General features: G+C 45.8%; 2 protein-coding genes and 1 long non-coding RNA gene across 13 annotated transcripts in view; 1 reads left to right on the forward strand and 2 right to left on the reverse strand.

The window, feature by feature from the left end:
* GRB14 (growth factor receptor bound protein 14) overlaps positions 1 to 861 on the reverse strand; it is a 73,100-nt gene extending 72,239 nt beyond the window's left edge. For all 4 annotated transcript variants that reach the window (XM_053263204.1, XM_053263186.1, XM_053263225.1 and 1 more), the window contains exon 1: positions 689 to 861. In XM_053263204.1, the coding sequence (XP_053119179.1) occupies positions 689 to 861 (173 nt within the window). The remainder of the gene's footprint in view (positions 1 to 688) is intronic.
* LOC128330404 (uncharacterized) lies at positions 820 to 24,521 on the forward strand. Its single transcript, XR_008310072.1, has 3 exons — positions 820 to 1,047; positions 1,574 to 1,704; positions 24,020 to 24,521. It is a non-coding gene; the product is annotated as an uncharacterized LOC128330404 (long non-coding RNA).
* The window catches only part of COBLL1 (cordon-bleu WH2 repeat protein like 1), a 160,813-nt gene continuing 155,907 nt past the window's right edge, over positions 20,829 to 25,734 (reverse strand). For all 8 annotated transcript variants that reach the window (XM_053263119.1, XM_053263169.1, XM_053263111.1 and 5 more), the window contains exon 15: positions 20,829 to 23,237. In XM_053263119.1, the coding sequence (XP_053119094.1) occupies positions 23,148 to 23,237 (90 nt within the window). In that variant the 3' untranslated portion in view covers positions 20,829 to 23,147. The remainder of the gene's footprint in view (positions 23,238 to 25,734) is intronic.

Below are 25,734 nucleotides of genomic sequence, written 5' to 3' on the forward strand. Positions count from 1 at the left end.
TTGAAATATGCAGGCAGTAAATGAAACACACTGGACATGCACAATAACACAGAGCTGGGCAACAGAGAGACCATCTCTGTCAACCCACTAAGAACCCATGGTTTAATCCCCTCTGAAACCTTGGCTTTAAGGAGCTCAAGGGAGGGAGGAAGCTCACTATATATTTAGTAAGTATTTATCCCGTCCTTCCTCCATCCAGCTCAGGGAAATGTGAGAAGTGGTGGAGGAGAGCCATGCACAACATTCCTGTGAGGTAGGTTAGGCTGAGAGATGCTGACTGGCCCTGGCTACCTCTGGAGCATCATAACATTTTATCATTCTATGCCTGAATGGGGTTCTGAACCCAGACCTCCCTGGTCCCAGTCCAGCACTCTAACAGCTACACCGCACTGGCTTCAATAAAGTTTTCCCTGCAAAGAGAGACGCATCCCAATAACTCCCCTGCTTGCGCCGACCACTGACGTTTTTCGTCCCCCGTGCCTCTGCGAAGTTTACAAACAGAATATGAACGGCAACAGCGCTTTATCCGAAGCAGGATCCATCTCCGAGAGGTATCGTGCCTCTGAACATGGAGGTTTCATCTAGCTAGCGCGGCTAACAGCCATCATTCACCCTGCAGCATATTATTAAGCCTAGGGAAAGCAACCTTCTTGACCTTCTCCTCCCAGCCCCAACCGGCCAGACTTACCGCTCTTCCCTGAGCGGAACCGAGACGAGCGGAGCCCTGGGGGACATCCAGGAGGAGAAGGCGATCATCTCCCCCATGCTGCTCGCTCCGCCGCGCCTCTGGGCGAGTGCTCGGCGCTCTGCTGCAACTCTCCTCCCCGCACTGCTCTGCAAGCCTGGCAGGGGAGCAGCCATCACGGCGGCGGGCTCCCCTCCGCGTCTAAAGGAGCATCTTCCGCGAGCAGCAGCCGGTCACGCGCCCGGTGAGAAAGTCAGGGGCTTGTAGGCAGATGCAGCCGGCGGACACACCTTCCTGCGCCCGGCCAGCCCCGCGCGCGGCGCTCAGAGGGAAAGGGCGGAGCAGCAGGGGAAAGCATCAAGGTAACTCCAGGCATTTTCTCCAGAAGAAGGCAGGCAGGCAGCAGGCAGGCTTCGATTGGTTTCCCTTCGATTAGCAAGCATGCACACCCTACACATTTGGTGTTTCTTCCGACTTTCTTTTTTAATTTTTTTTTTGGCATGTGTTTGTTTAAACGCTTAATATGCATTGCTGCCTTCCTTTTGAACAAACATTGGTCTCCCGAGATTGCTTATGGATACTATTTCAAACATAGATAGATAGATATGCAGAGGTTCACCTCGCTAATTCTGGAGCATGAACCTAAAGGCCTTTGGAGGCCTTCTCCCCGGCGGCACCACCCGCCTCCACTGCAAGTTAGGCACTATCCCCCAAGCAGACACACACGCGGGTTCTTAAGGGCACAAACAGCAACTGAACTCACAAGAACGTAAGAACACAAAGCAGGTACATTTATGCAAGTATGCATTAGCAGAAACGTTTCAACATACAACCTAACATATTCTCATCCACATCTTTGTTTCCCCACTCCTGCCTCTGTCTCTAAAGCAGCAGCCATGCTCGGCCGCCTGGCGCAAGATACAGACATGCCCAGCACCACACCACCTGGGACAGACTGAAGAGGATTGGGGGGGCCTCAGGATGTGTGGGGGCCCTGGATGTCTGCCCTGCGGTTCTGGGTAAGAGCACCTCTTTGTGTATGTGAGTACCCAGAATGTTGGGGGCAATATGCTAAATCATTGTAAACCGCTTAGAGAGCTCTGGCTATAGAGCGGTATATAAATGTAAGTGCTATTGCTATTGCTATTGCTATGTATATAAGTCACGCCTGTTAAAACAGCATGAGAGAATAAAACCAATACATTTTGCAGTGGCAATTACCAAATTTAAAAGATACTAATACTCTGGTTTCTCTTCAGATCATATAAAAGATATTAAAAGCCCAAACCACCCCAGAAGTTGCGTTCTACTGAATCAGGCCATTGGTCCAATCTGGTTTAATATTGTCTACTCTTAACTGGTAGCAGCTCTTTACGGTTTCAGGCAGGAAGTCTTTTCACAGTTGTACCTGGAGATGCCAGGGGTTGAACCTAAGGGCTTTTACAAACAAAAAAGTTGCACTGCCACTTACAGCCCCGTGCCCTGTACAAGAAAAGTGCACGCAAGACAGCAAGAATGGAGCCTGGTAAATGTTCCTTTTGAAGAGCATTCTAAAAACTAGGGGCCACCACAGAGAAGGCCCTGGTTGCTTCCGCTCTAGCTTATTTTTCTAGCATTGCCATCCTTCCTTCACTCACTTTTTATGGAACATCCAAACAACAAGTGGGAACACCTAGAGAGAAGGGCACCCAGAGAAGGGCCTCTTTTGACTATTGTAATAAACAAGCAGATGCATATTTGAGTAAAGCCCTATTCAGATTTTCCAGAACACACACAAACACCAAACCAGGCCTGAACACATCTACTGTGCTGAAAGCAAGTGGGAAGGCCTGCCTCAGTCACTCCCTCCCTCCACCATGCTGCTCACAGTTACAGCATTTGTCTTTATTTAAGAGAGTGTCCTTCTTCATGAATGCCCCTGCCTATTAAGATCATCAGGGGAGGTCCAGTTGCAGTTGCCACCAACTCATTGGTTGCGGCCACCCAAAACCAGGCCATCTCTAGGGCTGCCCCTAGGCTCTGGAACACAATCCCAAATGAAATCAGAATCTCCTTTTTTTAAATGACATTTGAAAACACCCCTGTTTTATCAGGCTTTTAGTGCATGATGTTTTAAAGCTTTATTTATTTAAAGTTCCATTTTATATTATTTTTGTGGTTTAGCTGCTTTAGACCATAAACCACCTTCAGATTTTTTATAGGAGTTATAAATGTGTTAAATATATAAAATAAAAATTAAAAAAACGCCATAACCGTGATGGTGGGTACTTCCATTATGGCAGCCTGGGGCAATCCAGGTTGGCAATAATGGAAGGTTCATCCACATAGGACCAAGTGATCCTCCTATGTAACGGGAGTAATAAAGGTAAAGTGTGCCGTCAAGTTGATTTTGACTCCTGGTGACCACAGAGCTCTGTGGTTGTCTTTGGTAGAATACAGAAGGGCTTTACCATTGCCTCCTCCCACGCAGTATGAGATTATGCCTTTCAGCATCTTCCTATATCGCTGCTGCCTGATATACATAGTCTGGGAAACATAACAGCAGGGATTCGAATCTGCAAACTTCTGCTTGTTAGTCAAGCATTAGGCTTGAACCTGAAATGTTTCAGATGCCGTTATAGAGGCCTCTGCAACATTTCAGCTCCGGGGCCATTTCAGTGCTGACGGAGGGCAGTCCTTTAAGGGCAGGGGAGGGTGCACTTACCCCTCCCGCCACTTTCCCCCCTCCAGCACTCTGTTTGTACTAAAATCCATGGGGCGGCAGAATACCTCCCTGCTGCCCCTCCCCCCTTTCGTCGGCCAAAGTTGCCAAAAGTACCAGCCGCACATGCGCCCATCGCATGCATGCGCCTGCCCATCTGCCGTGCACGCGCATGCATGTGATGGGCTCACGCGCAGCCGGTAGTTCCGGCGACTTTTGGCAACGAAAGGGGGAAGGGGCGGCAGGGAGGTCCGCTGCCGCCCCATGGATTTCGGTACAAACGGAGCGCTGGTGGGGGAAAGTGACGGGAGGGGTAAGTGCACCCTCCCCCGCCCTTAAGGAGTCACCCCCGCCGCTGCCGAGAAACATGGCTGAGCCGTTTCAGGCTCAAGCCTATCAAGTATTTCCCCCGAGTGCCACTTAAGGGGACACAGAGTAATAGCACAAGTGAAATACTCCCATTGGGGTTAGTGAAGAGCCGCAGACTGCAGCTCCTCCCCCTTTCCAACCACATCAGAGTTCAGGATTTGGGTTAGCTTAGTAGGCGGCAGTCATGGCCCAGATTCAGGACTGTGCCAGGCAATACAGTAATGCATGGTTCATTTCCCCCCCGATTGGTGGATAAGATGTGCCAGCTCATTGCCACTTGAAATGAATGCACCAAGGCCCCTACCCTGCCCCTGCTTGCTGGCTCCATCCCTTAGGCCACAGCCCAGCCCTCCTTTCCTCACCAGCCCTACCCCCTGGGCTGGAGTTGGCATGGATGCTGCCCCACTCCCTGCCCCACTGGCCCTGAGGCTGCCCTACTTCTTCTTCTTCTTCTTCTTCTTAGCATTTATATCCCGCTCTTCCTCCAAGGAGCCCAGAGCAGTGCACTACATACTTAAGTTTCTCCTCACAACAACCCTGTGAAGTAGGTTAGGCTAAGAGAGAAGTGACTGGCCCAGAGTCACCCAGCTAGTTTCATGGCTGAATGGGGATTTGAACTCGGGTCTCCCTGGTCCTAGTCTGGCACTCTAACCACTACACCACGCTGGCTCATAGTTGTGAGTTCTTCCCACTCACTCACCTGCTGGCCTGTGCCCTTGCATCCAGCAGCAGCTTCACCCGCTGGCCTCTCCTTCCTGCCGCAGCTGCAAAGAGGACATCCTTGGTGCTGGAGAGACAGCACAAGAGGGGGCAGGGTGCTGCGAGTGGGGGCAGCGTGCCCACACTTGCCACCCCATGGAGTAGTCACCTCCTGAGGCCATCGCCTCGTGTGGTCTAGTGGGAGAGCCACCATCTGTGGGTAAGTAATAGACTGCTGAAGTTGAATTGGTATCGAAGTGTTGCCACTCTGCCTGTACAGTACCCAGATTGGAGGGCAGGGGAATTGCTCAGATTATGGGGGAATAGGGTGGACTTCTTAATGAAACCCACTTTTAACCTTCTAGAAACAATAGCTACAGGGACCAGAAGAAAACGTAAGGGAGCTGGTCCCTACCTCCACCTCCTTTTAGGCCCTGATATTAGCTGGCTTGCTGCTACGACGTTTCTTGATAATCCATGAAAAACAATTGCATATTTAAGAGCTGCTGTGCCAGATTGTACATGTTTCCACAGAAACTATAGCAATTCATAGAGAGCGACTGAAACCCTGTTTCCCCTTCCTGACCCAGTATAGCAGGGTGGTGGAGGTGGTGGTGACCAGTTCATAATGGTACAAATGAACTTGAATGCCCAGGACTCGTTACTGGTTTCTGAAGCAGAAGCAGCAAAAATAGAAAGTTCTTTTAAAAGGGAGCTTGTGGGGGGGGGGAGTGTAGGCAGATGATTATTCCCAGCAAAAAAGGAAGGCTTTAATGTGAAGCTATCAGTGGCCTTTGTTTGAAGAGGAGCAGTCTGCATGTGGTTGAGAAGCTGCTAAAAACAGAACAATCAAGAGACCAAAGGATTCCTCCCTAAGGCTTCCCCTTTCATGACAGCGCTTGCTTCAGAATGCTGCATGATGGGCCCGGAGTGCAATTTCCTTTGTGTCACCTACTCAGATTGCCTTTCTACTTTTCTGTCATGCAGATTTGTATGTATCCAGCTGTTACTTGCCACTTTTTAAAGGGAATTCCAAAGAAGACTAGAAATCATTTTTAAATGTTCTAGTTTTGTAGGCATACTTTGTGAGTTTTGCAGAGTTTTATTGTAACAACAAAACTTGTACTATACTCATCAGCTCCATGGTGGAAAGGATGGCACCATTTTCATGGTTTGGAGTGTCTGATTCACAGCTTGACTCTGACTCCGGTAACCCCCAATGGCAAAAGTAGGGACAGTGGCTGACATATAGACTATATTACTCATGAGTAAAGTTGTGCCGTCGAGTTGGTGTTGACTCCTGGCGCCCACAGAGCCCTGTGGTTTTCCTTGGTAGAATACAGGAGGGGTTTACCATTGCCTTGTCCCACACAGTATGAAATGATGCCTTTCAGCATCTTCCTATATCACTACTGCCCGATATAGGTGTTTTCCCATAGTCTGGGAAACATACCAGCAGGGATTCGAACCAGCAAGCTCTTGCTCCCTAGGCAAGTTACTTCCCCATTGTGCCATTAACAAGTTAGTTATGACTATGACTGACATTAATCTCAGTGGGATTACTCATGAATAATTTAATCTGGATGTTAACCAGTGGTTTACCAGGGACAGATTCCTGAAAATAGGGACAATTGGAGCCTTTGCCTTTTTATATAGAGGAACATTCAAAAATATGATCACCCTCCCACCCACTCACACTTTCTTCTGTCAGAAGTGGTACGGAATCCCACATAGCCCCACACATTTCAGTCTTCCACTTAATTATGCTTCATGTGTTAATTGATTCTCCATAGACAATATTAAACATTTTAATCAACCACTGTCTCTAGGGAGCAAAAATCTATACAGGTGCTCTCCCTCTGACAAACATACATAGTGGAGATCCACATTTGAGAATAGGTTTCTCCAAATACACTCAAGAATTGGCATAAACCTCAGAAAATCCCCATCTAGTCTCCCTCCACTACCCACCCAGGTTAGAGGTAAATCGGGAGCTTAGCCTTCTCATGTTCATTTTCTTGCAAGGTCAGGCCTTCCCCTATATGCTTTCTGCACTCTGTGCAGCAGCCACTGATTTAAGCCACCTGATTTACCTGAAATGCAGCTGCATTGCATTAATGTATTCTGCCTGTCTTCTCCTTTTCTAATTTGTCCGTTTCTCTGATTTGATGTTCCCTGTGTCAATTAATTCCGCACCCATCTCAGAAACCATCCCCCACATAGTGTTGCCGTGTTAAGCAGCTAGGGTAATACCAAGGAGCCTAGGAATCACGTCTTTTAAAACTCTATGGTTACTGCATTCATTTCAGTGAACACTATTGAATGTATTGCTTTTCTGCAAGCAAGTTTAGTATGTTGAATTTCCCATGTTAACGATTTGGTTAGCTAGCATTACAGTTAGGTACCTATTCTATTGATTCCCCAAATGAGAATGTATATTTTGATTGTGATTCAATAAATGTTCAGTATTTTGCATTAGAAGCTTGGTGCCTCCCATTTGTAGCATCCTGACATCTATGCCCAGGTTAACCCTCACTGCAAAGACCCGACAGTGTACATGTGTTGTGCCCTATGTGTCATAACTACATATAAACACATACACACGAAAGGACTTTCAGTTTGCAAGCTCATGAATGTCTTACCTATCTGTGACTCTAGGCTTTCTCTAGCTCTTTAAGGTCTCTTTCCCTATGCTTTCCAATGGGACAATTTCCCCACATTTTCCAGGATAATAATGTGGGGTTTTTTTTGTTTGTTTGTTTTTAGATTTTGGATTTTTATTTTATTTTTATGGTCTGGGCAAGGTCTGGAACCTGTCTGCGAAAATGGCATGTTTCTGTCTTTTGTGGTTTGGTCTGGGAGTTTCATGTCAGTCAGTTTGTGAGTCAGTGAGGGCTTGCAGTTTGCAAACATATTAATATCTTATTTCTCTGTGTCTCCAGTCTTTTCCTAGCACTGTGAGGTCTGATTCCCCATGCTTTTCAATGGGAGAGTTTTCCTGCATTTTCCAGGAAAGTAATGAATTTTTCCAGAGTTTTGGATTTTTAGTAATCTGGGTGAAGTCTACCAACCTGCAAAAATGAGACATTTCTATCTTTTGTGGTGTGGTCTGGGTGTTTCATGTCAGTAAGTGAGTGAGTTGGTCAAGTGAGGCTAAAGCAAACTATATTTATATATGTACTAGTATCTTTCAGCCCGTTAAAATAACGGGTGCTAGTAGCCTCTTCCCCGCACCTTCCGCCCCAGTATCCAGGGCCGCCACCGCCTCAGTGGCCGTTCCTGGACCCCCGCCACCACCGGCCTCACCTTTCCGGGCTGGTCCGGCCGCTTCCGCCTGTGGCTTCTGCGGCCGGGCCCGCCGCTGCCTTTGTCCCCCCTCCCCAGTCTCCAGCCGGGCCGTCTCCGGCCAGGCCGCTGCTGGCCTCCGCAGCCGGGCCGGACCCTTCACCATCGGCCTCCGTGCCGCCTCCGCTCTGCCACCGGTCTCCCCGGCTGGGCCTGGGCCCCCCGCCACCGCCCGCCTCCCCTTTCCAGCTTCTTCCGCTGCCTTCTTCCCTTCACCCAGCGGCGGCGGCGCCTCGCTCGGCTTCCCCCACGCCGCCTCCTAGCGGCCGCGGCCATGGCTCCACCGCTGCCTCGCCCAGCTTCTTCCGCTGCCTCCTCCCTTGCCTCACCCGGCTTCCCCCGCCGCCTCCCCCGTCCATCAGTGGCGGCCGCAGCGGCGGCTCTGCCGTCGCCTAGGCCGGCTTATTCCGCTGCCTCCTCACCCCGTCTGGCGGCGACAGCGCCGTCGCCGTCTCTCCCCTCCCCACCTCTGCCCTCCCCGTGGCTGGGCCGGACCTGCCCCCGCCGCCTCTGCCCTCCCCGCCGCCGGCCTGGGGCATGGCCACCAACATGGCTGCCTGGTGCCTGCGGCCATGTCTCCCTCGGCTGTGTCTATCTTTTGTGATTTGGTCCAGGAATTTCATGTCAGTGAGTTAGTGAGGCCAAAGAAACTGTATACTGTCTGTGTGTGTGTATGTAGTATTTGAGTTGGCTTAAGTGTTAAGCTCATTGTTCATTGCTAAGCTAGAAGGGTGTAGAATCTTCACCGTTTGTTACACTATTTCCATTTTTAATTTGTTTATTTATTATGCAAATAATTTAAAAAACTGGATAAATCCAAGCAGAAGCTGGAATTGTCAATAAGTACACTTCTTCCCAACAGTCCAGTTCTGAACTTTTGGGATATGCACGGTGTTTCTTTCTTCCCTTTGTCAAAAACTAAATTTTATAGAATGAAGTTATAAATGTGCTGATATTGTCATGTAAATCTGTGCAAAAGGCAAATACCATTCTGCATTAAACAACAAAACCTACCCTGACAACTCAGCCTAAAAAGCAATTATTTAAAGCTAGAACAGACACAAAAGCCACCATTGCTAGTATATGCCTTGTCTTTTACCAGCAGAGATTTGCTGTACTACTTGTTACTTTGTGATAAATTTGAGAGCATGATAAGCTAGTCAATATGTAAAATTGGCTAATTGTTGAACAGTACAGATGGCCTTATTATGGTAAAAGTAATTAAGCAACGTATGGCGCACACGTATCTAAATGTCTCGTTTTAGAAAGTGGAAAGCAACCTGACCATACAGTTCCAGGGGCTGTTCCCAAAGATTTCAAAACATTAGAGCGCTGTGTTTGGCATACCACCATAACCATACATGGTCAAATTTTGTACATTTCTTTGCCACCAATGGCTGTCATGATGGGAAAGCAGTAGTTCCCAAATTCAGCCACCCTTCCAGGAAGAACCCTGGATAATAAACCTCCCTGTAAATGCAGCCACTGACATAAGTTGAATCTGCTGGTTATTTCAGTCTTGAAAAATATCTGAAAGCAGCCCGTCTGGAAGATAAATTACAATGGAGGATATAAATACATAACCTTTATATCCATGTGACCTCTCCTATTTGGCAAACAACTTGGTAGAGAGCAAACAGCTGAGATTTCTTATTTCATGCGTTCATGTGTGTGTCACGCTCCTGCTTATAAGAACGAACACTTGAAAGCTATTTGTGCCAAGTTACTTAGCTGTTGAAAAAAAGGCATGTCCTGGAAAGAACTGGCGAGAGGTGAAAGAAGTGTAGAGAAGTGTGTGTTAGTCAAGCAGAAGGTGACATGGGTCTAGGACGGGGTGGCAAAGAAAGCCAAGGCAACCGCTGACATCCAAGCTTGTAAATGCCCACTTGTCTAGTCACCTAGGGTGAGTAAGAATCACATCCAGGTAACCAGACAGGGGCTTTTTGTAAAGTGGTCATCATCAACAACTTCATTCCATCTCAGACCAGCAAACCAAACCAAATACATGACAGTACAATACAATACAGCCATAAATTCCAGCTTTGTAACCTTCTCTCTTAACGACAGTAGATACAATTGTCTTGTTTAGTTCTATTAGCAATAGCAATAGCAATAGCACTGACATTTATATACCGCTCTATAGCCGGAGCTCTCTAAGCGGTTTACAGTGATTTAGCATATTGCCCCCCAACATTCTGGGTACTCATTTTACTGACCTCGGAAGGATGGAAGGCTGAGTCAACCTTGAGCCCCTTGGTCAGGATCGAACTTGTAACCTTCTGGTTACAGGGCGGCAGTTTTACCACTGTGCCACCAGGGGCTGTTAGCTACCACACAGAACTTTGCCACATAATGGAGCTATTCTCACGATCAGTGGAAAGTGGGCAAAGGGTGCCTGCTCGTGGCTAAGCCCGGTCTCCCTGCTAACCCTCCCCAGGCTCTTCTCACTGATCATGAGAAGAGCCTCAATGAGTAACATCAGAAACCTGGTCTGAAATCAAGTAAATATAGAAATCATCTGAACGGCCTGGAAAGTTACATAAATGTGGAGCAATAAGTGAAATTCAAAAATCATTATGAAATATGCAGTATAATAAAACATGAGAGATTGACTTGACCATTCCATCGCCACATGGGCATAAACACTCTGCATAAGGAACCTTTTTAAACCTATCCTCCAAAACTACAGACGGAAACACATTAAAGCGTGCCAATGGAAACGTTCTATATTTATGAACTGTAAGCAAACTAAGATATCTTGCAGATGTAATATTAGACAAATAATTCTCATAAATAATTTTATTAGAGATGCAGCTTAGGTCTCCTTGCAGTGCACTATCCAAAATCCTATGCTTGAGGGTAGGGATGTGTGAACCAGCTAAAGGTTGAGCTGGTTCTCCATCGAACTGGCCTTATTTGGTTTGCCCTCGAGCTGAAACCCCCACCCCATAGCCAGCTCGGGGGCCTGTTCGGGGATTCTAAACCTTTTTTAAAAATTGCCCAGGGAGCATGCATGGCGGCCTCCAAAATGGCCATCACCACTGGGAAAAGAGCTGGAACAGCCCGAAAATTGGGCAAATGGGGGAGGCTGGAGAGAGGAGAGGGAGACTGAGATCCCCCCACAGCTGTGCCAGCACTCCCGAGTCTGCCAGACCCACAGCAGTGCGGCAGTGAATTAAAAAAATGTTTTTAAGTTTAGAACCCCGAACCTGCTCGAATTCAAGCTGGGCTGCGTGGTGGTGGTGGGGGAGTATTCAGTGCCACAAAACCAAACATGCCCAAACTGGGCAAACCGGTTTTGTATACACCCCTACTTGAGGACTTTCTTGGCCTGATCGTAACTCCCCTCAAATATCCATGTGGAAATCCATATCTGTGTAAGGTCCTTTCAATTTGAGCTCTCCAGCTAGACAGGAAACCATCTGCCATAACCAAAGGGATCAATCCCTTTGAGGGGTGGGGGAGATCTACTTAGCCAGAAGTTACACATCAACAGCCAGGCGCTAGTTTTCACCTAGTTTGGTACTAGAGGGGAGAGAGAACAGGAGAGACAGAGTGAGTGCTGGTAGTGCTACACAGTAGGCTTGTGCCCTAAACGTTTCGGAGGCCTTTATGGAGGCCTCCGAAACGTTTCGGTTCCGGGGGCCATTTCGGTGCTTCAGTACCGGCGGGGGTAGTCCTTTAAGGGCGGGGGAGGGTGCACTCACCCCTCCCACCGCATATCCCCCGCCGGTGCTCCGTCACTTTCAAGCCCCTCGGGGCGGCAGTGTTCCTCCCTGCCACCCCGTTTTCGTCATCAGCCGGAAGTGGCCGGAAGAAGTAACCGTGCGTGCGCCTGTTGTGGGCGTGCACGCACCCGTCTGCCATGCGGGTGCGTGCGCGCGACGGGCGCACGCGCGGTTACTTCTTCCGGCTGATGACGAAAACGGGGCGGCAGGGAGGAACACTGCCGCCCCGAGGGGCTTGAAAGTGACGGAGCGCCGGTGGGGGATATGCGGCGGGAGGGGTGAGTACACCCTCCCCCGCCCTTAAAGGACTACCCCCGCCAGTGCCGAAAGAACTTCGTGCACATCCCTACTACACAGCAGTGGCGACAGGGAGAAGCTAGTGGACTAAGCTGTCACTACTGGATGCATGCGGCCCAGCACCTCGCTGGCCTACAACAGCCTTGCCTGGGAAAGTGAAGCCAGCATTGGGGTTGAGGAGGCAGAGTGCAGGCCAGTTCTTTGCCATTCCTCTTAAGTGGCAAAAGACAACAAGCTGGCACTGTCTATCACTCAAACGGAGCATGTGAAAACAAGTCTGGACCAGTTACCCCTATAATAGGGATTCCCAGATATTTTTGGGCCACCTATTGGCACAGTGGGGAAGTAACTTGCCTAGGGAGCAAGAGGTTACCGGTTCGAATCCCCATTGGTATGTTTCCCAGACTATGGGAAACACCCATATCGGGCAACAGCGATATAGGAAGATGCTGAAAGGCATTGTCTCGTACTGTGCGGGAGGAGGCAATGGTAAACTGTATTCTACCAAAGACAACCACAGGGCTCTGTGGGCACCAGGAGTCAACACTGACTTGACCACACAACTTTACCTTTAATTTAGAAATTGTTGACTACAACTCCCAACATCCCCAGCCAAAGGCCATTGCAGGCATGATGGGAGTGGTAGTCAACAATATCTGGGAATCCCTGCTATATGGGACACTGGTCAAGATCCCACTTCACGTCTCCAACGTTCCTGTGTACCCCACAGAGCTTTCGTGCAAGGAGCTCAGAAAGGTATACATGGTTCTTCCTGCCCCATTCTATGCTGCAAGGCAGGTTATGCTGATAGGTTGGCTTGGCTGACCCGAGTTCACCCAGTGAGCATTGTGGTTGAGTGAGGATTTGAACCTGGGTCTCCCTTCAGTTCTAAACTGATACCCCAACCCAAGTGGAGGCAACCTTGCCTCTCCAGCTGTTGTTGAACTACAACTCCTATAACCCCTAGCCAAAATATGTGGCTGGAGATGATGGGAGTTGTAGTTCAACAGCTGGAGAGCCAAGGCTGCCCATCTCTGCTCTAACCACTACTGTCTCCTGACTCTCAATGCACTAATTAGCAGCTTATGCCCTCAAAATGTGTCTTTCTGCCTTACTTAATGCTGGCAGTAGTTGTATCTGAAGAGGACAAGGCGTGTTGGTGGCACTTTGAAGGTTAACTGCAGCACAAGCTTTTGCAAACAAGTCTGACTTCATGAGCATCATGACAACTGGAGAGTCACAAAAGCTACCAGCCAATATTTGTTTCCAGCCAATGTTCTGGGATATTATACAATATGTTTTCATTTATGCTTTGTACATTATGTTTGTCTCCTGTGGTCAGCAGCATTTAATTGATGGATAAAGCAATTAGATAAGATGCATATAATTAGAAACTGTAAATCATTGGGGGAACTTCACACTTCAAAGTGATTAAGCATCCTTTGAATGTGCTGTCATTGTTTAGTCTTTAATTCAGTGTGAGATTCATATGCGAAAAGAAGATCCAAATTTAGGTCCTAAGAACTCTAGGAGTGTTTCTTCCTGCTGAGCTGCTTTCCCTGATTATGTCAAAAAGAAGTAGAATTCTGTGCTTTTGTTGTTGTTGCATTTTAGTTCAAACAGAGAGAATTTTTAAAAAGCCATTCTCAGCATCTTACACATCCAGCAAGAGTGTATATTTATAACATTCTTCTACTGACATTCGGTGCCTACCAGCTTGGGCCCTGACAACCTCAGGGAATGCCTTCTATCTGAGTTTATAACATTGTGCATGGTGCAGAAAAAGTGGATAGGGAGAAGTTCTTCTTCCTCTCTCTCAACACTAGAAGCAGGGATTATCTGATGAGACTGATTGTCAGGAAATTTAGGCCTGACAAAAGGAAGCAATATTTCACTCAGTGCATCTTTAATCTATGGAATTATCAGTAGGAATGTGCGAAACGATTTGGGTACAAAACTATTTGTACCCGAATCTGGCCAATTCGGGTGATTTGTAGACAAGTGGAGAGTGGTCTCATTTCCTACCAGAGAATCTACTCTCAGAACACCTCAGAAATAACAAAACCCAGTGCCCCATGGGCTTGGGGTTGGTTGGCACCCCATGTGGACTACACCACCACTCTCACTGGGCCACTCTGGTACCCCCTGAGTGGAGTTATGGGGCTGCTGAAATCCCCATTATTCATTATGGGGGGAAAGTTTAAAGATGCACAAAATCCAGAAATTCTTTAAAAATCACCCCTTTCACCAATTTATTTGAAATCTGGATGGTAACAGGCACCCATTAGGGCACTACCACCTGACCCGCTCTTCTGCACGTGAAACCCCTTTTCTGCCCCAAAGACATGCCAACTTCAAAAATTCTTTAAAAATCACCCCTTTGCCCAATTCCTTTGAAATCTGGGTGGTAGCTTCCTTGCACCCATTGGGCACTACCACCCACCACAACCCACTCAAGGCCACCCTGCCCCTCCCCCGGAGTTATAATTAAGGCTGCTGAAATCCCCATTATTCCCTATGGGAAAAACTTAAAGACGCATACACTTCAGAAATCATTTAAAGACGCATACACTTCAGAAATCATTTAAAAACCAGCCCTTTGCCCAATTTCTTTGAAATCTGGGTGGTAGCTTCCTTGCACCCATTGGGCACAACCACCCACCACAACCCGTTCTGGGCCACCCTGGTGTCCTCCACATGGAGCTAGAAGGCCGCTGAAATCCCCATTATTCCCTATGGGAAAAAGCTTAAAGATGTGCCAACTTCAAAAATTCTTTAAAAATCACCTTTGTCCAATTTCTTTGAAATTTGGGTGGTAGCTTCCACCCACTGGGAACTACTACCCACGCCACTCTTTTGTCCCCAGGACCCCTTTTTTAACCCCAAATCGATTGGATTTGGAAAATACAGGTACAAATCTGATTTGGGGGGGGGGAGTTGAACCCAAAACAAATCAGGGGTGAGTCAATTGGAGTACAAATCAAAACAAAAAAATCAATTTGTGCACATCCCTAATTATCAGCCAATGGATGTGGTGTTGTCGACCAGCTCGGATGGCTTTAAGTGGGATTTAGATACATTCATTGAGGATCAGTCTATCGGTGGCTATCAGCCATCTCCAGCAGGTAGCAATGGTAGGAAAGGGGCATGCTTTTATCTCCTGGTTGTGGGCTTCGCAGAAGCTCTGGCGGGCCACTGTGTGGAACAGGATACTGGACTAGATAGGCCTTAGGCCTGATCCAGCAAGGCTTTTCTTTGTTCTTATGTTCCATATAAATGAAGGTGCTGCTCATTGCTAGAACACATCCTTTGCATGCTGAAGGTTGCAGGTTCAGTCCCTGGCATCTCTAGGTAGATCTTAGAAATACCGTCTGTATTCTTGAAGAGCTGCTGCTACTCAGTGTTGACAAAACTGGCTTAGATGGATCAATAATTTGACAGCTGCCTATGAACCATGTGAGCACACCCGCCTCACCATTTCCCTATAAGATCCACAGTGCCTCTTTTTGAGAACAGAGATTGGTTTCTCCCAAGAGCAAGGCACTTTGTGTTGTGGCTCTCACTTAAAAGGTTTTGTTGTAGTTGCTGCTGCTTTTGTCCTACCCTTTGGGGCTCTTTTCAGAAACATGTATAGTAAACACCTTTTTCTTTTCTTTTTTTTTAACCCTTCTAGGCCTTCAGGAACAAACTGAACATATTTATGTTTAGATTGGCATACTGGCTTTTACCAATTGGTCCCAAAGCAGTGCACATTTAAAAAAAAATCAAATATTTATCATCAAAACATTAAGCAATGCACGGCAAACAAGCAAGCCAGTAAAACTGATCCAAAGCCCAGCCTCTGAGACATTCTCTTACTGTCCAAAGACCTGCAAGTTTTTAAATACCTGCAGAAGGCGGAGAGGGGGGAGGTAGTGAACCTCCCCAGGAAGAGCTTTCCACATTCTAGGGTCAGTCACCGAGAAGGCCCCTCTCTCACTTGCATGACAACTAAGCTTCAGCTGGGCTGCCTTAGGAGGGTGGGGAGGTTCCCTTGAAAGTAGGTGGTCCTTTTGCTATGTAGGACCCAAGTCATTTGGGGATTGAAAAGGCAACCAGCAGCAGCTGAAATTGGTCCTCGAAACCAATCAGCAATCAGTGCAGTTCTTTCCCAAGTGGGATGATGTTCACTATGGACAGCTCCATTAATCTGGCTGCCACATTCTGCACTTGCTGAAGTTTCCAAATAGGCTCTGTGGCAGTCCCGCCTAAAGTGCCTTGCAGTGGTCCAAGTAGAAGGATGAAGGCTGCTGCTTTTGCTCAAAAAATGGTTTTCAGCAATCTCACACTGTTCCCCCCCCCTCCAAATGTTTTTTGTGAAGCTGCATGCTGACAACGCTTTTTAATTTAAGAAGCACTATATAGAAGGCTGAGCTAAAGTTTTAACCTGAGAATATTTAGCTTGAATTGAGAGAGTGAAAGGGGGAGTCAAAGCTGTCTCCGCCTTACTTTGTTTGTTGCAGTTACCTGTTTCATGGGGCAGACACTATTTCCCCCCTCAGAAGCCACCATGAATGATACCATGTGATGATGTAGAGTGTGTTGGGATAGGCAACAGCTGCAGCTATACACTTAATGTGTATAGTTTGCATGTAATCTGCTATGAAACCAGAGGGGGCACTGTAGCTTCCTCAGTACTGGTTGGGCTAGCTAGGCGTTCCTGTCTGTTTGTTCCTGTTCCTGGGTCAGCAAATTAATCTGTACTGACCTCTAAGCGTTTGTCCCACAAGTAAAGTGGTTTTAAACCTTGCACTGGTGTTTGTTCTGAAAACCACACAGACAGCTCACATTCTGCAACAATGTGGCACGCTGATGGGTGTTTCTGGGGAACAATGGTGCTCTCCACCTCAGGTCTATTGCTGGGAGCTGTTATCCCCTGCCCCGCCCCGCCCATCAGCTTCATCACGTAATGTTATTCTCGGGGGCTTTGGGATAAATAAGACAACTGCCATAATGTGCACTATTAGCAGTGAGGCTTTATCCACACCCCAGTTTTCACCCCTGACTCCAAATACCCCTAAGTTCCCCATGTTGCTACCTGTGAATGCAGTGGCAAAATTGGGAGACATATTGTATTAGCACTGATACTGGAAATCAGCCTGAGGCTATTAACCAGTAGCATTGCGCAGATCTTACTTTAAGCAATTAAGTGCATTGTTTATGCAATTTAAAGGATACCTAGCCATACAGTTTTCCAGTTCATTAGTGCCTACATTATTATTATTTTTTAAGCAAAGTAAGAAACTACAGGACATTAGATTTTCTTTCTCCAGTCAAAAGTTAACTCCACAGGAATCACATTGCAAAAGGTCAAACTATGCCTCACCAAAGAAAAGTGAACTATAATCATATGAGGGATTGGGTTTTGTTTTTTTGTTTTTTGGTCAGAATACAAGTAAAGTTCCATTACTTGAAAGACACATTACTTACCCTTTAGAGCACAGTGGGACTTACTTTTGAGTAAATGTGCATATGATTATGCCGAAAAGCTGCAATTCTATGTACACTTACTGGAAAGTAAGCCTGACTGGGACTTGCTCTGTGGGGTCAAGTAGCACATGATAGAATTGAATTGGGCTCTATAAGTATGCAGGGTTACTACAACTCATGCTGAGAGTTCACCTCCAGCCTGAAACCTCACTTTCATTTTATTAGGGAGGGAATCCTTAAACAAAATCCCAAACTAAAAAAACCCGTAATTGAGTTACCTGGTTAAAGTATTTTGCATATATTTTCCTAATTTTGTTTTGAAAATATGTCTTAGCCTTCTCTTAAGAAAAGGTATACAAGAACATTACACTTGTTGCAATTACAAACCCTTTTCTAGTTGTGATGTTTTAACTACACTGTTCTCTTCTTCATAAGTTAATCACACAAATGTATTTATAGCAGGTAATAAATGCTATACATCTCTCTCTCTCTCTCTCTCTCTCTCTATATATATATATATTTCTCCTGGGTGTACCCAGGAAAAATGCGTCCCGGCAGCCCAGCTGATTGGCTGGGCTGCGGGGGCACCTGATTGGTCCTGGCGCACACCCAGGAGAATTATGCAAGGCGGCGGCGGCCATGGCCGGGGAACCAGGTGGGCCCGGCCGTGGAGGCGAGGCGGTGGGCCCGGCGGCGGCACTCTGGGGCTGGCCGCTGCGGCCCAGTGATGGTGGTGTGGCGGGGGCGGCCCAGCCCGGCAGCATGGGTGGTGGTGGTGGCCGGCCCGGCCGCGGCGGGACTCAGCCAGAGACTGGGGCAGGTGTGGTGGGGGGAGAGGTAGCTGGCCCCAAAGAGCACAGAGATGCTCTGTGTGGGGGTCGGCTAGTTTACTTATATGTAAACTAGCTGATCCAGCACAGAGCATCTGCACTCCTAGTTCTCCCTGTCTCTCCCTGCCCATCTTCATTTCGTCTTCAGCCCCAGTCCGTTCTCCTCCTCCCAGTCCGCTTTCTCTCACCACCCTCCAGTGGCACTTTTTGCTTTCCCTCACCACCCACTGGCCGGCCAGCCGGTCTGGCCGCTGTTTTCCTTCACCACCTGCTGGCGAGTCTGGCCACCATTCCCCCATCCCCACTGCTATCCAGCAGCTGCTAGCGAATTCTCACAAGAGCTGCCACACATGGGAATAGCGAAGGTATGCTAGAGAGAGAGAGAGAGAGAGATTATAGACTGACTCCTTTTGACTTCACTAAACAAACCTAGTTCTTTTCACCTCTACTCACAGGGCCAGTTACACTCTCTCTCGTTTCTTCTTGTTCTTACTTCAGTTTATCATTGTTGACTGCAGGTAGCCAAAACTGGATACAGGTGGCCTTTGTTATCTGCAGTCCCAGCCCTGCTATTTTTGTGTGTGGAAAATCGGCAGGATTGGGGGTTTGGCAGGGGGGTGGTATTGCTGGAAACCTGGAGAGCATAGCACCGTATTGTTATTGCTCTTATTTCTGCCTTTTAAAGAAAACTTCTCTAGGAAACTAACCCACCCATGATCATTCACACACTCAAAAGCATTGTTCTACTTAGGTTTGGGAGCTGTGTGGGCTCACAATTTTTGGTTGTGTGGAAGCACGTTTAGAGGAAAGCCTGAGTAGAAGTGATTGTGTGAAAGCAAGGTAGAAGAAAAATCTAGGCAGCTTTCTCTCCTACGTACCTTGCTTCCACCCAGTCAGTTCTACCCAGGTTTTCCTCTAAACTTGCTTCCACATAACCAAAAATTGCAAGCACACAAAGCTCCCAAACCTGGGTAGAACACAATGAGACCATTCACACACACATACAAAAGTGGGCTAAGAGAGCCCAGCCCAGTTTTGCACACACATTGAACCGCTAGGATCAGGCCCGATGCAACCCTGCCTAAACAGCCACCCTTTAAAATGAGGTTAAGGGAGCAAGTACTCCCTTAACTTCATTTTTTAGGTTGTTTGACAGCCATGGCTGTTTCGTGAGCTGCTCATGGGAGGCACAGAGAATGGGAGATTTTCTCCATGCCCTTGCAGATCCACACTCAGCAAATGAAGAAGCACTTTTTTTTTTAAAAGGCTGGATAATTCCCACCAACCTTCTGCAGTTGCTCAGATCTGTCAGTAGCAGGAGAGTGATACTGGACTTACATAACTAAGTGACAGACTGCTTCCTGTTGTTAACGCTTCTAGGAGTGGCTACCCCATGGCTCCTGGTCATCTGAATTTATACCATGACCTAGTTTACATGCATCTTTACTGGCATGGTGGTTTCTGCCTCCACCAGTCTGGGTATACAGTGGTCCCTCTACTTACGAAATTAATCCGTTCCGAATGCACATTTGTAAGTCAAAAAGTTCGTAAGTCGAAAAGCGGTTTCCCATAGGAATGCATTGGGAACGGATTAATGCGTTCCGGAGCCTAGAAAAAAGACCCAGACCCCCAGTAAGGCTTGCAAACTGCACAGGAACGTTTCTTTTCAAGAATAAACAGGCAGTAAACAGGCAGGCAAGTCAAGGAAACCGCATGTAAAATTCGTAAGTTGAGGAAACCCCATCTAAAAATTTGTAAGTCGAAAAAACCGCATCTAAAACCGGATCTAAAACTGCCGTTTGTAACTCGAAAAATACTTATGTCGAGTAGTTCGTAAGTCGAGGGACCACTGTATATAGATTTATACCCATGTAGTTCACCTTTCTGAAATGCTTATATAGGAACATAGGAAGCTGCCATATACCCAGATGGACCATTGGTCCATCTAGCTCAGTATTGTCTATCCAGACTGTCAGCTGCTTCTCCAAGGTTGCATAAAGGCGTCTCAACCTAGCTGGCCAGATTTGGCTTTAAAAAAGCCAAATTCTGGCTTACGGCCCATTTGACCCACGAGTACCCTTAGGTTCTGGCAACTCTGGCCTCTCAACCCTATCTTGGAGATGCCAGGGAGGGAACTTGGAATCTTCTGCATGCAAACATGCAGGTGCTCTTCCCAGTTCAGTCCCATCCCCTAAGGGGAATTATCTTACTGTGCTCAAATGTAGTCCCATTCAAATAGAAACCAGGACAGACCCTGCTTAGCAAAGAGGATAATTCATGCTTGCTACCACAAGACCAGCTCTCCTCCCTGGAAATGATGAACCTCCCTAGGGGCTGAGTACTGTTGGATGATGAGTGAGCATGGCTGGCAGCCTAATTACATGGGCAGAAATCTTTACATATAACCCAGACTACTGTGAGAACCACCACAGAAGGAGCTGCAGTTATGCTGATTAAGGAACCTAGAAAAAGGGGACGGAAGAGTTTGAATGCATTCTTTCTATCCAAAAGTGCACTCCCATACACGAAACAATGTATCTTGATGCAAGTTACTACAAAGAATATTTGGGAAATCCCATTGCTAAAATTTATCCTTTTAGAGAAGACAAAGATGACAAAAGTCTTAGCGGTTATTTGAATCAGTCTTTTAAAAATGGACTAGAGTGTTTCAAAACTGTGTAGTTCAACATAATTAAGAATAAAACTAAATACCATTACTTTTATTTAACAAAACCAAACACAAATTATTTTAGAACATGACAAATATTCCAGTATTTGCAGCATATATCTACATTTGTTACTTGATCAGAGCTAGGATCACAAATAGATTTTGTCTTAAAAATGCAACAGTAGCTTGACAGGGAAAGATAATGCAGAGAAGAAGCGCCACATCTATTACGGAGGATGTTGCTGTCTGTGCATTGCTGCTCAACCTTATGTCTATTTCAGTAGCAATTTTTAAATTCTATAGCTGTAGAATTGCATATACTGATAAAACTACTTCATTGACATGGTGGGTATTTTCAAGTGTTATTAAAACTCATTTTATTACGTAGATATCGTCACCACTTCTTTTCCTAGTTACAGAAAGTGGAGATATTTTTCAGTCCCCTACTTCTAATTTCCTGAAACTCAAAAGGTATTTTAAAAAGTCATCTGACACATAAAATCAGCTATTGCTTTTCCAAGGGCAGGCCTATATTGAATTGTGCATTCAGCTTCTTTCACTCCAGCTACTTCCAGCCTAGTTCAAATAAATTTTGGCTGCTTTATGCCAATGCAGTTTTGAGGAGTGTTCTCCAGCTGAACTGATCCACGGCCCTTCTTCATATTCTAGAATTTATATCAGCTTCCAAATAAGGTTCTAGAGTCTTCACTGCAGCTCAAAGCTACATTAACTATTGCTGTGTCAGCTAATGCTGATTCCCACATGCTTAAGCACACACAGTGACCCAGTTAAGATACAATCCAAAATCATGGTTCAGCGTTACATGAAGCCTAGGTTTTATTAGGCCCCTGGGGGATGGGTTCACATGCTGCCCTTTCTCCTCTTCTTATCCCTGCATGCTTGTGAAGGAGAAAGAACACTTTTGCTTTCACGAACACATTGTAGCTTCTCATTACACATGAACTCAGGAAACTGGTTTGTTCACCAACCAGAACAAGCTAGGATATCAAACCATGGTTAAATAATCTAGCTATACTTAACAAATCATGCTTTCACAAGTTTAGATAATGGAAAGCTTCATTTGTTCTTCAAGTGAAACAAAATATTTCACTCCCCTCAGGTCTGTGTGAGAGAGGGAGAAACATGTGAACCTGAAGCTCCCTTAAGCTTGGTTTATGATGTAGAATCAGAACATGGTTTAGATTATGTCTGAACTAGACCTGTGTGTCCCTGTCCTAGCTTGCAAACCCTTTTCCTCAGCAGCTTGGCTGCCATCAAAGTTACAGTAGGATACTGCAAGTCAGCACTTTGAGCAAATTAAGGCAGCATGAGACACCAAGACCCATGTTAAACTCTGGATGAGACTGTAATGAGCACTAAATTCACACACCCATTTTCTAGGCTTATTTTTCAGGTTGTATGAATTTGTCCTCTGCTTTTTGTCTGGAGCAGATGTTTCCATAGCACTATTGATAGGCTAGTCAGATTTTTCTGTATTGCTCATCAGAGGAGTGCTGACCTAGCTGCTGCTTTTGGAAAACGGCTGTTATGTCACAGTGCTGCTATTGCAATGGTAAGGCACTTTTGTGGTGTACATCGAGGCTGCTTATGTCACATACAATGCTCATCAACTAAAGGAAGTCGCAAATAGTGTTCATAAACTAATTGCTGAATTACTTTTTTATTCCTTGCTTCGCTGATAGAAAATACTTAACAGCAAGCAATGCTAATCCCAAATGGGCACGATCCCACCAAAATTGAGCAAATTAAGTTCCATCTATTTCAATGACAGTAAGTTATCAATGGACTTAGAAGTACATAACTCTGGCTGGATCATGCCCTATGTTTTTAGTAAAATAAAACGTTTCCAATTGCAGTGCTACACCATGCTCTGCTAGCTACAGTAATTAGTTTCCAACATAACAATCAAGGCAACAAGTGCAGACTACATTTAGACATACATTTGTGATCATAATTATCAGAGTTATAAACATTAAGAACTTCATACATCAGCATTATACAGCATGTTGCTACAGATCATTCGTTATGGATAGAGTGGAAATCAACATGTCCAATTATCATGGCAGCAAAAAATGAAACTCTTCTGCACCATGTTTTAAGTTCTGAAGCAGCATTTTCAGCTTTAAAGAAAAAGGCAAAAACATATTGCTATAAATTATATATTCTAAGAAACTCTTTCCTAGCCATTGAGGCTCCGTGTGAAGTTTCTATACTTCACTGGACAATATATACCAACACAACCCTGCATTTACACATATTCTTCAGCAATATGCAATTAACTATGAAGTTCATCTGTGCGGTGGAGATTAAAGTGCAAAGTATTTGGTATGAAGTCCTAGTGATTGTTGTATCTCGCTTCTACAGACACTGAGGAACTGAGACTGGATCTTCCATTGATAGCGACAGTATTTGATGGAGGGCCAACCTAGAAGAGAAAAAACATGTAGAAAGGGTCATTGCTCAGACTAAAAGCCACCCACCAGGCTTACAACAGTTCTACAAGTTCTCACTAATCAACATTGGTTGGAAATTATACATATTAGATACCTATCACAACTACTGAAGAAATGTATATTTTTATGTTTCATCCATCTCTACATTTAGACATGACCTACACCTACACATGAGGTGACTTAAATTAAAAGCACATTACCACAAGTGTCAAACTGCTGAAAATACGATTATCACTTGCATACATCCATAGGTTTTTTATTGTCTTGTCCAATTTTCACATTGCTCAGGAAGCATGGTACATCAGAAATGAAGAAGGCTCCATTGCTGTACCACAAAGTAAACACATACTTCTTTCTTGAGATACCATGGCAGCCACTAGATAACTGCTTTCCTTTGGGTCAGTTCCATATTGCTTAAATCATAATGTGCTGAACTACATAGGCTGGTACTGAAAATGTTCATCTTCCCACACTAACATCAGAAGTTGGATTGAGATAATAGGTATGGGAAGCAAAATGTGTTTGTTCAGTGTGACCCCACATAATTCAGAGTTTCATATACTTGATGATATAACACAGAACAAATGGGTGTTGTTGTTGAGTAGTAGTAGTATTCATAGTATGTTTTCTAATAATTACCATGCCTCCTCAGTAGCATGAAAAATTTGGTCTTAGAAAAATAATTCCAAAGAGGACCACCTCTGAAGAACCATACACCAACACTGTTGTCAGATTGCTTTTTTTTTTTTTTAAGGAACCATCTCCTGGAGCCAACAGACAGATCTGCTGCCATTTTGGAAATATAAATACAAAGTGGGCTAAGAAGTACAGATGTGACAAGACCTTTAGATCTTTTCCCACAAAGCCATATTCCACACTAACCTGTTTCATTCTAAGCATCCCTTTACATGGTCCTCTCTTATACTCCTGTTTGCAGAGTTTTCAAAATCCGTACAGTGCTGATTGCTGTAATGATGTCAACACACACACACACCCCTTGCCAGTCTGCTTAATCAGACTGGTCAAACATATGTACAGCAGCATAAAACCACATTAATCAATCTGTAAAACTGGATATATTGCGAGCAGGGGTGTTGTTCAGGAAGGGATCCCATGTTTCAAACCACCTGTAGTTATTCCTCAGGAGAATATCTAGTCAAATCAGCTACAAACTGAACAACAAACTGTTACGGTAGTTAATACTGTATACATTGGATATGCATTTTATAAGTTTAATCAGAGACAGGGAGGGAGGGAGGGAGAGAGAGATTGGTCATATGGTGGAAATATTCTGAAGAATCAAGTAGTTTCACAGCCCAGCCTCATTTGACCCATTGGTTAGCAATTACTGCAGGCTTTATTCAGCAGGAATAAAATTGCAGCACAAAAGGCCACAGAGTTTGGCTCTGTACCCTAGCAAGTTATTAAAGTGGGGGGGGGATCCTTGGCTGGGTGTAGTAGAAATTTTTGCCTTGCTTCTTTAATGCTTGGCAGGTGCTGAAAGCACCTGACAGACCTTTTACCCAATTTAATAGCACAATGCATTAGCCCAACTTTGCCATTTAAAATAGGGAGTTAAATGTCTTTTCAGTTGAATACAGACATGAAGGTGGTAACTTCTTGTCTGCTGGGATTAGTATTTAATTCTCTCCCTGGGAATGTGTCTTGTTTTAAAAGTTAGAGCAACATTTTAAAAACATTGCCTGACTTCATCTTCACCACAGGCTTAAAAATAAAATTTGATATCACACTTCTCACTCCAGCTTCATTTTCTCATATTTGTTAGTGAATAAGCACAGTCATCATCGTTACTGTGGTAATAGTTGTATATAGTTCAGGGCCACTAGGTGGCACTGTTTGGGGAAAGGGGAAAGGTTTAGAAGGGGAAACCCAAAGCTAGTTTCTGTTTCAGCTCACTGTGGTATCCAGGCTCTTTGTTATCACTGCATGGTGTCAGAATGGGGAAGAACTGTTTGCAAGATACTGCAAACTTCATTAAGGAAACAGGAGACATAGAATTTGTAGGGCAGCCAGCTACTAGAGATGTGAACGGAACCGCAGAGCTGCGGTCCGGCACTGGGGTAGAGGTTCTTTTAAGGGTGGGGGAGGGTGTACTTACCCCTCCCACCACTTTCCCCCTTCTGGCGCGCCTTTTTCATTAGCAATTGGGGCAGCAGGATAACTCCCTGCCGCCCCTTCCCCCTCTCAGCTGCAAAAGGCTTCAGGAAAGCCTTTTGCGCGTGCGCATGTTGCACACGCACGAGACATACACCCTCCCCCCCACCATTAAAGGAACCCCTACCCAAGTTCGCTCGAACCACCCATGCTTGGACCAGTCTGGAAGCCTGTAGAATGGCCTCTGGACCGGTCCGTGCACATCACTACCAGCTACTCCTGTTTATGCATAGCAAAGCTCCAGCCACCTGAGAACAGAGGCCTATAGCTGAGTGCAATCTAGCTTCAGCTACT

The sequence above is a fragment of the Hemicordylus capensis genome, chromosome 1 (genome assembly GCF_027244095.1).
Source record: "Hemicordylus capensis ecotype Gifberg chromosome 1, rHemCap1.1.pri, whole genome shotgun sequence".
NCBI classification, from domain to species: domain Eukaryota; kingdom Metazoa; phylum Chordata; class Lepidosauria; order Squamata; family Cordylidae; genus Hemicordylus; species Hemicordylus capensis.